General features: G+C 39.8%; 1 protein-coding gene across 1 annotated transcript in view; it reads right to left on the bottom strand.

The window, feature by feature from the left end:
* Positions 1–14,257, bottom strand: part of LOC139766795 (uncharacterized) — a 70,010-nt gene that overhangs the window by 33,733 nt on the left and 22,020 nt on the right. The window contains exons 5-8 of the mRNA XM_071695716.1: positions 13,838–13,909; positions 13,414–13,485; positions 11,001–11,072; positions 3,232–3,303 (exon numbers count right to left, since the gene is read on the bottom strand). Of these exons, the coding sequence (XP_071551817.1) occupies positions 3,232–3,303; positions 11,001–11,072; positions 13,414–13,485; positions 13,838–13,909 (288 nt within the window). The remainder of the gene's footprint in view (positions 1–3,231; positions 3,304–11,000; positions 11,073–13,413; positions 13,486–13,837; positions 13,910–14,257) is intronic.

Raw genomic sequence — 14,257 nt, 5'->3', positions numbered from 1 at the left:
GCGGGTGTACTTCATGGGTGTAATACACGTAAGGAGTAAGACAGTAAGTCATGGGTATACAACACGAGTGTTAGAAATGATTAACTGATAACCTTTGCATTTGGGGACCCTCAACCAGAATGCTAGTGTTCAATGAGGGTAGATAATAAAGCTATAGTGTATCAGTTTTGGAACACTGAACATGCATGTATAGTATATAGAACACAAGTGTTCTACATGATCCTCGAGGACAACTGTAGCATTTAGAAAACGAGTGTTCTATATGAACATAGCATATAGGATATAGAGCACAAGTGTTCTACAAAGAGATAAGAACATTTTCTCCATTGATCTTACAACATGCCTGTAGCATAAAGAACATGTGTTCTTAACAAAGACAGAGAATATGGTTGTAGACTACAGAACACGAAAGGAAAGCATGCATTACCACTCTTGCCCAAAATAACGAAGGAGCATATCACACAGGAGCAAATACCAAGTTCCAAACATCGGTGAGCTGTTGTTAAGGATTCTACGGATGATATACTTGTAGAATGTGAGGTAGCGAGTTAAGGAAGGATAGAAATGCGCAAATAAGAGACTAAAGAATGTAAGAGCAGAATACACTGCAATGAATGTAATATATAATAAAGAGTAAGGAATATAAGCAAATGTATTAAAATGTCTATCACGGGTTTACTAATTGGGTTCAGGAAGTGAGAGCAGAAGGGTGCTTGCAAAAGCGCGTGTGTACCAGGATGTAAAGCATGACTTCTGAACGTGGTTGGGGGAAAAATAACTGTAAAATGAACAGTGAACTAGAAAATTATAGTCACTCGATTTTTATTACTGTATTTTTCCAGTGGAGGATGGTTCCAGTGGAGGATGGTTCCAGTGGAGGATAGCCTAATGGAAGATAGTTCCAGTGGAACATAGTGTAGTGGAGGATACTTCCAGGGGAGTTTAGTCCCAGTGAAGGATCGTTCCCACTAACTAAGTTTAATTCACAATGCAATTAACTCTTTTATTCAGTTAATCATATCTCCTGAAAATATCATCACTGGCATTGTAAATCCTTTGTTTGTGCTTAACTTAAATTCAGTGAGATTAAACGTAACATAGAGATATAACACGTCCACCATTATTTTGATTGTGAAGCGTAGTGGAAATATTCATTATTTTTTCCGCATCAGTTGAAACTCGACACACAACAGGACGTACTGTTTTTGCTCATGTCATATTAGCTATGTATGTCACTCGCTGGTAACAGGCATTAGTAAGTCATGAAATGTGTGATGGGTGAAACGCCATGTCCCAACGCATTTCAAGCATTTTAGAGGCGATGATGTCAATTTCTGAACCTAATTACGAGAGCATCAGGGTAAGAACGCGACGCAAATGAACTCAAGACTTGATGGAGAAAGACGTTTCGCTAACATTCATATGTACCATGAGATATATCTTTTTTTTTGACCCAGAAGTGTCAAGGTCTGATTATTATCGTTACATGTATTACCGGTACTGAGCTCTGTCTAGTGAGGCAGAGGAGATAGCAGCTTCCTCAGCAGTAAAACAGGTTCTGTTCCAACCAGGTTAATGTATAGTGTGAGGTGAAGGTCAACGGTAAGCCGACAGTAACGAGACACTATGGCGTCATGTGGTGCCAAGTTCGACTTCCTTCCCCCAAGGTTAGAGAATGTTTTACCATTCTGGCTGTAGACACAACGGTTGCACGTGTTGTATACACTTCCTCACAGAAAACATATCGATATATGTCCTTGTATTGGAGAGTAGATTATCCCCCCCAAAAAAAAATCATGGCAAAGTTATATGATAAGTTCGTTATCATGAACTATCAAATCTCTTGATGTTCTTGCTTAATATGGCGTTGTCTTAAGCTCAAGGATCATCTCAAAGTATATGAAAGTTCAGAGATTCATTTGTTCGTCCAAGTTGGTACAGCATTACTTTCAATAATTTCCCAATAATTTGCCAATTAGGGAACACTAAGGTTGGGTTGGGCTGATGCCTAACACCCTCCATGCGTCACTCCAACACCCTTCACTCGTCACCCCAACACCCTCCACGCGTCACCCCAACACCCTCCATGCGTCACTCTAACACCCTCCATGCGTTACCCCAACGCCCTCCATGCGTCACCCCAACACCCTCCACGCGTCACTCCAACACCCTCCATGCGTCACTCCAACACCCTCCACGCGTCACCCCAACACCCTCCATGCGTCACTCCAACACCCTCCATGCGTCACCCCAACACCCTCCATGCGTCACCCCAACACCCTCCATGCGTCACTCCAACACCCTCCATGCGTCACCTCAACACCCTCCATGCGTCACTCCAACACCCTCCATGCGTCACCCCAACACCCTTCATGCGTCACCCCAACACCCTCCATGCGTCACTCCAACACCCTCCATGCGTCACCCCAACACCCTCCACGCGTCACTCCAACACCCTCCATGCGTCACCCCAACACCCTCCATGCGTCCCCTGCCATGTACTGGATCCCGCTACGTCTGCTGCGTTTGCCACTTCTGCTCTGACTGACACACCGGCCACCTGAGGGTATTCTGTATAACTTTCACTTACAAAGATATTTTAGCATGAACTTTATAGCACTCACTGGCATCTAGGCGCGTGTATGAGTAACTACTGAAGATGATTCACACACACACACACACACACACACACACACACACACACACACACACACACACTTTCATAAAAAGACACATATGATCGAAAAAAAAATATACACATATGAAGGAGAAATACGTCAGTACATATAAATGGAAAATTATGCTAAGCGCATTTCGACTCCAGAACAAACAAACAAGGATAATCACGAATTAACATATAAACATTTAAAAGGGGAAATACGTGACGTCACTACAGTTCATAACAGTTGAACGAGAAAGATAAATATTCATACGCACATGAAGTTAGTGCAATGATTATATATATATATATATATATATATATATATATATATATATATATATATATATATATATATATATATATATATATATATATATATATATATATATATATATATATATATATATATATATATATATATACATATATATATATATATATATATATATATATATATATACATATATATATATATATATATATATATATACATACATATAAATATAAGAGGAGAAGTACGTAAAGTACATAACATCATGTCATGTTAGGGGTATACATGGGTTACTTACAGGCGTTGTAGGTTCACACTCTGGGTGAAGAAACCATCAGGGATGTCACTGATGTTGTTACTGCTCAGCTGACTGTGAGGGGAGGGAGAGACAACATCATTAACCTCAGCAACTCTATGAAAAGACTGGAAGATAAACCCTCATTATTTTTTTTTCTCCGTACGCTCCGAGGAGTTTGCAGGTGGGATGTTATATAAGTAGGTGGGATGTTATGTAGGTAGGTGGGATGTTATATAAGTAGGTGGGATGTTATGTAGGTAGGTGGGATATCATGTAAGTAGGTGGGATGTTATGTAGGTAGGTGGGATGTTATATAAGTAGGTGGGATGTTATGTAGGTAGGTGGGATATCATGTAAGTAGGTGGGATGTTATGTAGGTAGGTGGGATGTTATGTAGGTAGGTGGGATGTTATGTAGGTAGGTGGGATGTTATGTAGGTAGGTGGGATGTTATGTAGGTAGGTGGGATCTTATGTAGGTAGGTGGGATCTTATGTACGTAGGTGGGATGTTATGTAGGCAGGTGGGATGTTATGTCGGCAGGTGGGATGTTATGTTTCATGTCGAGCATTTAGGTCACGGACAAAGGTCTTTAATGAGGTCAGCTCTTAAATATTACAAGATGAAGAAGACAATAGCAGTGAGAGAAGAGGAAATAGAATAATCGAAGAGGTTGGGAGGAAGTGGGAAAACCTACCATTTGGAATGAGACAGACCATAGCCAGCAGGAGAGACCTGAGAAGAGAGTAATGGTTCCAGGGCTTAGCTGTGTAGGGAAGACCACACATTCATCACGATGGTCCATCCCCCGAGCTGCCACCCGTCACACAGTAATCCGGCAAATTCAGGATTTAATCTAAACAAGAATAAATCCTCCCTAAAGGGGATTGAGTGTGTATGCCCAGACACGCATAAGATTAGAATACACAATGACGCTACAGGATTGGATTGACACGCGTCTCTGTCCCGCTCACACATGATAAGCTGATCTGCCTCCGCTTTATTCATGTAGATGATCTCTAATCTCCTTCGTTTTGGCTTTCTTCCTTCCCTCTTTTTCTCGTGATCTTCTTTCCTCAGACCACCATCCCTCCGTTCATAATCATGGATCAATCATCATTCTCCATCTCTCACATCAAAAGCGACTGTCGCTCAGGATTAAGAAGTATCTCTTGCACTGCTTCCCCTTCTCTAATCAACGAATTTACTCTCTTCGTCATCTAAGCATTTAATCCGCTTCATGATCATCATCTCTGTCTCGTCTGGTTACAACTGCTTCGATTAACTCTTGAGTTAATCAGGATTTTACCGTAAGGCAGATTAAACCCGGGTTAAGATCTTACTGCCTCTAAACACCACACTCAGTGCATTTCTCTTTCTAAAACTGCAAACGACTTTCCCATAAATAATGACCCTATAATCCCACAACACAGCACAGCACCTAGCGCTAATCAGCGTCACAATCACTTCATCTTGGATGCCCTGTATCACACATCCAAGCAAAGCCTCGGCTATATCAGATTATAATCGCTAGTCATGGGGAAGAGTTCTTATCTTCTGAACAGCTGATCTGATTATACAGAGAACTGACTCGTTCTTGTGTCGGGACTGCTCTCACACCTGAGAAAATCTAATGGACTATATACATATTCGACGGAAAAGAGTCCTAAGTGATTTGAGCCACACTTTACGCTGTATTGTCTAATCTTTCTCCCTCCTCTTTAAGTATTCCTCTGGCGCCCCGAAGAATGACTGTGTACGTCTCTTTCCGCCGTTCGCAAGACCTTGACCCACTCGCCAAATTGCTGCATCACATGGGGTCAATGGGAGCTCAAGCGTGAGTGGGTGTTATGCTTCTTTGCCTCAACACACGGCAAAGCTTTTTGATTACCTTCTTGCATATGTCTTTTCTCGTAAGAATGGCGTGCTTCCTTTTCATGTGGCGGGTTTTTCTTTCTTTTCTCTCATATTTCTTTATCCCTTCGTGTATATTCAAAATATGGACTCGATGGGACTTTTTTGTCGCCACTCAGAGAGTTCGACAAAACAGATTGGGAATATGAAAGGTTAAGTGACACACACACACACACACACACACACACACACACACACACACACACACACACACAAACATACACATCACAACAACGAGGAAGAACGCATTTGGGCAAAGGTAATTGCAGTTCCTTAAGATGTATAGTTTGCTCAGCGACTTCCTGGTGGGTTTCTTGGCGAGGGCAACTAGTGATTACATGACCAGGTAATTTCTAGCGACACAGGGAAGTCGCCATAGGTCTGGGATGCATATTACGCAACCCAGGCCCCAGTGATGTTAATTGTCCAGAGAGAGAGAGAGAGAGAGAGAGAGAGAGAGAGAGAGAGACAGACAGACAGACAGACAGACAGAGAGAGAGACGTGTGGTTGAAGTGATGAATAATGATACGAAACGGAAAGGAAAGAAGGACTGGACATAAGAAATATCGAATTGCCCAAGCAAAAATGCCTTTGATTTTCATAATCCTGAAATCGATAGGTAAAGGAAAGCTCCCTACAGAATAGAACCATGTGGAGGTATCATTAGTGTAAGAAAATGATAAAAAAAAGGTGCAATACAGAGAGTTACAGATCAGAAGCGTTTGAATTGTATGGCCTACTTTGGAAAGTGATTGAGTTGACTGTTAGGTTTTTGAGTTCAACAATATGTTTATTCACTCACCTGCTAGAAACCTTTGGATATTAGACATCATCATTAGATAAGATATATTAACACTCGACACAATATCTTAGATTATCAAGAGACATTTAATCCTTTTCCCCTATAGAAGGCTGCTTCATCAGTCGAATGTGTATGATGGTCGAGCAAAATGCTAAACGGGAATTTAGATCTTTCAGCTAACAAAGACAGAATTTTTTCGGTACATGGAAGGACCTTAAAAACGGGATTGGTTAGACACCGGAGTGCCACAAGAGTCTCTCTTGGCACCTATTTTGTTTATGTGCAAATGACATACCTGAGACTGTGAAGTGTGTGTGTGTGTGTGTGTGTCATGTGAAGATTTTTGTAGTGAAACTAAAATCTGGAATAGCATTATGCATGATATATAGTTACTACTGGAAGACTTGGGCAGGTTAAAGCTATTTGTCAAGAGTCTGGCTTGTGAAATCCCATTAGATTTTGACCTAGAAGACACAAGATCTTAATAGGTGAAATAAATACTGTTATCATGATCTTCTAGAAATTGGGGAAAAAAGATCATTGCTTTCTGAGAGGAAATTAAAGTGATATTGTACAAGAAAAGTTCTAAGCTACAGAGGAGTAACAATATCTTCAGCAATGGTATACGAATGGAATGGTTTACCTCATTTTGAAACAGATATGAAACGAACTTGACAATATTTCGATGACCATATGCTCGATGTGGTTATACAGTGGGCTGAGCCTATGCAAACCCAATATTTCTTAAGTGTAAGTGAATGGAATTGGTAGCCTTGCATTAGTAAGAACTTGTTGGAGTTGTCATAGCTCCCGCAAAACACAACTTCATTGAGGCCCACCTTAATAAGCACCATTTTCTATGAAGTGTGTGTGTGGGGGTGTGTGTTTGTGTGAGAGAGAGAGAGAGAGAGAGAGAGAGAGAGAGAGAGAGAGAGAGAGAGAGAGAGAGAGAGAGAGAGAGAGAGAGAGAGAGAGAGAGAGAGAGGCCCTGCCATTCTCGCCTCTTCATCAGTGAGCAAGTGTTGTTTTCGTCGTAATATAAGTATGTACTCTGCTTATAGATGTTAGGTATTATTAACCAAGCAGTAAGCTATGGTAATAGCTGTAGTGTGCACTTACTAAGGAACAATAGTAGTAGCAGTGCAAGATCCATAGAAAATGAAAGATCAAGGGGGGAAAAAAATGCTGTTAGGGTTGACTAATGTATGCCACAAGCCCGTCCTTACCTCAGAGCAACGGGGTCGATGCCAACCTGCGATAATCTCCCTGAATGTTTGCTTTCGTGTAGCTCATACCTGTTAAACCTAAAAGTCTTTAATAAGCTGATGGAACGATGAGTAAGGCGCAAGACTAATAGACAGATTTGCAGGAGGCTCTGGGGGATTAGCCGAGCAGGGATGGAGGAGCTCGGCGATTGACGGTGGGGTGGGTGGTGAATTAAAAGGAAGTCTACCATAGTACCATAAGCTTTTCGCATCTCCTTTCCTCAACCCACTAATGATTTTCCAGTAAGACACGCAAATATTTCATCTTGTTATTCCCTTTTCCTTTTAATATTCACAGACTACCACTTGCTTTGTAAACCTTCTCTCATGCTGCTGTAACCCATACTTACTGAACTACTTATGAATTAACACCAGCGACGCAAGCCATTAATGATGAACTATCACGAAAATTTCAAATAATAGTGGCAGAGCATCGAATATGTCTATAAAGATGACCCCCTGTTACAATCCACCTATGGAGAGGAGGCGGAGGAGGAGGCGGAGGAGGAGGAGGAAGCCTCTTAAAATTCTACGATGTGTGTGGCACCATAGTCCCTGGAGGGGGTCTCAGAAGCCCAACTCCTAGACACATGAACGATTCTAATATTATTTTCATAACCTCGAAGATAAAAGATCCATTGCGCTCGTGGTATGGAAACCAGGCGTTTAAGGAAATCAACCAACCCAGAGAGAAGGGAAAAGATGCGCAGAAAATGCCAGATGAGAACTGACAGATTAATTACGTGAAGTGATCGATCGTGGTTGAGTTTAAATCCAGTGGTGCTTCCCTTAGCAGCTGACAGACGTGTTCCTAATCCCACTGAATTCACCTGCAATTAGCCTGGCCAGGGTGGAGAGGGGAGGAGATAATACCGATGAACTCTACGAAGACCCAGTACGTCACTCACTCTCTTGTGTGTGTGTGTGTGTGTGTGTGTGTGTGTGTGTGTGTTTGCCTGGAGCCACGGCGTAATAGCTTGGTGGAAAGTGAGGTGAATTTAAGACATCACCATCGAATTTCGTCTTCGGTAAAACGTATGATGGGAGGATATTTTCAACAGGGACTGGAAGAGTATCGTTCTGAAACAGCGACTCATCACATCACAAGCCACAGAACGCCACAGAAAATTTATTGCCGTAGTTTCGGTACATTACACATGACGACTAGAGACTGAATTTGAGCGAATGAAAACATTACCTCGTCTATTCCTGGTGATGCCTCGCTGATGCTGGAAATGTTGATCATGTGTGAAATAACAACGAATATATATATATTTTCTTTTCTTTTTTTTAAACTATTCGCCATTTCCCGCGTTAGCGAGGTAGCGTTAAGAACAGAGGACTGGGCCACTGAGGGAATATCCTCACCTGGCCCCCTTCTCTGTTCCATCTTTTGGAAAATTAAAAAAAATTGAGAGGGGAGGATTTCCAGCCCCCCGCTCCCATATATATGTATATATATATATATATATATATATATATATATATATATATATATATATATATATATATATATATATATATATATATATATATACATATGTGTGTGTGTGTGTGTGTGTGTGTGTGTGTGTGCACTGTTCCTCTGTATCGCCAAATTTCTCTCTCTTACGTACATTAAAAACATGTGTTTATCAATAGTTGCAATTCCCACTTTATATACATTCAGGAATAGAGTATGAATTGTCCTCAGTTCCTACCGCCCACCCACCAAGAACAACAGCGTTAAAACATTTCAGTGACAAATAGAAATGTGTGAATGAAGTCCAGAAATGGTCAGAAAACGTACGCCAGGTTCTGTGTGTGTGTGTGGGATGAGGGGCACACAATGTTGCTCCAGGACTCGGCATTCGCTCACCAGGTCGACAGACAACTTCAACTTGAGTCGACTTCTCGGATATACGTAAATAGATAAAGACTAATGGTGTACTACATTCACGTTAGTGTTCGTATAAACGCTTCATTTAGAGAGTTTTACTAAAATGTGATGTATGAAAGTGTCTTGAGAAAATATTAGTAAAGCCGCAACTTTTCGAACGAATAAGGAAGGCAAATTGGTTGTTTGGGTTTTAGGCTTGTCAGCTGCTACGGTCATTAAGGCCGTCATGGCCAACCAATGTAGACCCACCAACCTTAAACTCCTTAAAACATTTTTAAGGTGATAATGAAAATTTTAAGACCACTTCCACTCTGTGTATATGGCCTATGTTTCTAGTAAATGAACCTTTAACGCTTAACATTAGCAAATGAATTACAAAGAAAAATAAATGAATAAAGCGCTGCGGTGAATGTTCTCATTATCATTTATGAGAATTACCAATTTCGAAGAGTCCTCCTCTACGAAGGTAAGTGAATAAAAGGTGAATGATGGTCTATGAGGCTACGTCCCTCGGAGCCTGCACGTCAGATTCACTCATCCATAATTGAGTTTCAATCTCTTAATGGTGAAACAAGTGAAGGAAAAACAAAAGGGAAGGAGGGATGGGATTCTTCATTCGGTATTTTCAACCATTCATTTGTTCTGGGAACTCGCCATCTGACTTCTCAAGGACGAGTAATTGTGTTAGACGTAATGGAACGGTGTCTGAAATCTTGTCGAAGTTAAGCAAAGGTGTTGCTCCAGTGAACTGGCACATGGGTGGTGATGGGGATTTGGTATTATTTCGGATATCAAGAAGCAAAGAACTGGCTATTTGTCACGAGAAAATACGGGAAGAAAGAGCGTGAAATCGGCTAAGTGTGTTGAGGTAAATGAGTTTTCCTTGGACTGGGTTAAGCCAGGAGCGGAGGAGTGCTAGGGTTAATATAGTTAGGTTGTGAGCTGGGAGGGGCCGCCGACTCACTACACTAGACTATTAGGGGTTCAGTGAGGTATATCAAAGCAAGTGAAGGTTGGCTCTGTCGCTTTACGATCCACGTCGGTCTTGCTAACCCCTGATAAGAAAGAGGCTATGTCTGCCGACAGCCCTACTTAATTATCAAGCCATTTGGGTAGAAATTTCACCTCTTCACCACGCAGTTGATTTTTGGCCCCCGTACACTTTATAGAGAAGGAAAAGAAATATAATATGGCGCAGGTAGAACCTGAAGGAGGTTTGTGGCTGGGAACAGGAGCAGTGACTTCCGAATACACACATAAATAGTGAAGCGGATCTCTCGCTCATACTGGTCTTAAAGGTTGCATGACGACGCAGAACGCGAAACCAGTCTATCTATTAGCAATTGTTATATGTATATATATATATATATATATATATATATATATATATATATATATATATATATATATATATATATATATGAGCTGCAGCAGTCTTGGGACGACTGTTAGCGCAATAATGGTCAGTGTAACTTTGAAGGATTACACCAGCTTGCCCGACAAGGAATCAGCACCCTAACAAGACTGATCATTTGGTCTTCGAAGCTGTGATAAAGCGATCTGATCTTGCTCACAATAGATACATGACACACACCGTAGTTGCCTTCATATTACCACACCAAAATCCTTATATGCTTATATGTACCCTCGGGTAGATTAGAATGGAGTATTACCTGCATGATGCACTTTTACTGATGAAAGTAAGAAAGAACATAACGATATCTCTTTTAGAAAGCCACGTCGATAAAGTCATACATGAGCTGAGAAAAATTTGGATATACATCCGAAGGAAATGTAAGCAAAGTAATCCAAATCATTATCTAATAATAAGTTTGAATAACATATTATATGGAACAAATTATACAGAATATGATAATCTCAAATGTACGAATCAAGAATTGTTCACTTACAGGTGGGATAGGGAACGGGTGCCAATTAACGTGCCATTCTCCAATGTGTGTATGTCGTTCCCAGTGAAGTGGCTGTTGTGGGGAGAACACAGGAGAAGTCAGAGAGATCAAAATGATTATGCAACGTGACATAAAAACATATATATATATCTATCTATCTATCTATCTATCTATCTGTCTATGTATATATATATATATATATATATATATATATATATATATATATATATATATATATATATATATATATATATATATATATATATATATATATACATATATATATATATCATGGAACTGAAGTTTCGGCACAAAAAATGATGTAATGAAAAATGGTTCAGTATATCCACTGGAGTGAAACACAGCAGTGTCCTATATCCACTGCTATTCATAACATACTGTGATAAGATGACCATAAGTGTAAACCTACAACAACGTACAGCCAAACTGTATGGGAGGGTAGTGACTGAGTGTATGACGGCATGGACAGAGTTTCAGACTGACGGAGGAACAATGTAGCTTCAAGATGCCAGAGGATCACGTGTGGATCAGGTTTCTTTTTTTTTCTTTGAGGAATGTGTGCAAGAGATGCCCACAGAAATAGAGGGACCTGGACTTACAAGTGGCATTTATATAAGGATGTGGAGAAAGCGTATGAAAAGGTTGATAAAGATGCTCTGCGGAGAGTGATGCGAATCTATGTTGTGGGAGGAGATGTTTCTGAAGCAGAGGCGAATGTTTTCATCAAAGAGAGTAAGTCATGCGGGCGTGTGGAAGGATAGAGTGGTGAGTAGTTTTCAGATGAAGATGGGGTCTTTGTCAGAGGTGTGTAATGTCACCATGGCTGTTTAGTATGTTTTATGGTTGGGATGGTGAGGGAGGTAAATATATATATAAATATACATATTTATAACGAGATATCGTGCAGTTATGCTTATTTTAGACATCCAATAACTGTATCAAATTCATTTGTAATATGCCTTTCATCAAACTGTCAAGTTTTGTAATCAGCATTTCTGTATTCCATCAAACGCGTTAAGCGGCACTGAAATTTTCAAATACCTGTGGACGAAATGTTACCAGCTTGGAAACCAATCATGAAACGTGCGCTGCCCCACAGAGCTCTCGCTCATGACGACACGACCTTTGAGAATTAATGGCTTTATGACGTGTACTGGATCATTCTACGCTAATTGAAGGTATATCGAAGTGTAAACACACATTACGTTAACAAGTTCACCGAGGAAGAAAAAGAAAGAAAAAATATGATTAAAGCTGTCTAAATGTATCGTCTATAGAACACGAACACGGTCTTTGTGATCTGTATGGTGAATTTTTTTTTTTTCCCAAAAAGAAGGAACAGAGAAGAGAGCCAGGTGAGGATATTCCCTCTAAGGCCCAGTCCTCTGTTCTTAACGCTACCTCGCTAACGCGGGAAATGGCGAATAGTATAAAAAAAAAACATATATATATATATATATATATATATATATATATATATATATATATATATATATATATATATATATATATATATATAAACTGAGAGCGTGTGTATGATCGTAGAATTACATTAAGCACCTGAAAAAGGTCGTCTTGATTTGTTCTATTCGACAGATGGTTGCAAAATGATGTTCACGGCATTCATGTCTCTTGTAGACGATAACACTAACACCAAACTATCCAACAACCCTCCTTAACAGGTCCTGTTGGATTTCTGTAAGCCTGATGTATATATATATATATATATATATATATATATATATATATATATATATATATATATATCATTATTACCTAGGGGCTTTCCATCCAGAGGCTCTGTAGCAGGGGGATATTACATTTCTTTGAAGCGAGTTCTTTGACGAGATTACACTTTTTTTTCGCAAAATGACGTTGATATATATATATATATATATATATATATATATATATATATATATATATATATATATATATATATATATATATATATATATATATATATATATATTATCCCTGGGATAGGGGAGAAAGAATACTTCCCACGTATTCCCTGCGTGTCGTAGAAGGCGACTAAAAGGGAAGGGAGCGGGGGGCTGGAAATCCTCCCCTCTCGTTTTTTTTTTTTTTTTTTTTTTTTTTTTTTTAATTTTCCAAAAGAAGGAACAGAGAAGAGGGCCAGGTGAGGATATTTCCTCAAAGGCCCAGTCCTCTGTTCTTAACGCTACCTCGCTGTCGCGGGAAATGGCGGATAGTATGAAAAAAAAAAAAAAAAAAATATATATATATATATATATATATATATATATATATATATATATATGCAAGAAGCACTTGATTGACAAATTAAACAAATATAAATCTATTGTAATACACATTCACAAAAATACACATACACAAAAAAGAAGATGAAGATGAAATTCACTCTTACATTTCTTTAATGTTGGCCATACTTGCGAAGACCCCAGGTGTGAGACGCATGACGCCTGCTCTGATGACCACCCTGTTGACGTGAGACGATGTGCGTAAGTGGGAAATTTCTCTCTCTCTCTCTCTCTCTCTCTCTCTCTCTCATGGTGACACCGCTTCTTCATCTTTATTCCACTTCACAACCATGTCAAAGTGAGAAATGTTTGAGAAAATATATAAAAAGATCTAGTGGAGAAAGATTATCATCATCTCCTAAATTTTCAGCTACCACACACCACAATCATCACCACACCACCACTACCACCACAATTACCACCACTACCAAAACTACCACAATCACCACCACTACCAGCACTACCACAATCACCACCACTACCACAATCACCACCACTACCACAATCACCACCATTACCACCACTACTTACAGAACCTGTAGCTCGGGCAGAGGTGCGAAGGTTGACGAATCCATCCTCTCGATAAAATTCCCCGACACATCACTGTAAATATAGTTATGAACAAATTATATAGATCATTAACATGGGTTGAATGAATCTCCCATGGGCTTTGATCCACGAGAATAAATTACTGAAACTATAAGTAGTACATAGACTCTTTTTTCAATGGAAAACTCGATTCAGAGTGAATTGATTAATGTATAATTGAAAATGTATAAAGAACATCGTTAAATTATTTTCTCTGTGTGGGTGTGTGTGTGGGTCTGCGCAGGTGTGTATGTGCGTGTGTGTGTGTGTGTGTGCGTGTGTGTGTGTGTGTGTGTGTGTGTGTGTATGAAAATACTGGTTCATTCCAAACAACGGCATGATATTCCAATCATGAAGGTACCA

The sequence above is a fragment of the Panulirus ornatus genome, chromosome 58, assembly GCF_036320965.1.
Source record: "Panulirus ornatus isolate Po-2019 chromosome 58, ASM3632096v1, whole genome shotgun sequence".
In the NCBI taxonomy this organism is placed as follows: Eukaryota; Metazoa; Arthropoda; class Malacostraca; order Decapoda; family Palinuridae; genus Panulirus; species Panulirus ornatus.
The sequence above is the reverse complement of the archived record's forward strand: the minus strand, read 5'-3'. Positions and strand labels throughout refer to the sequence as shown.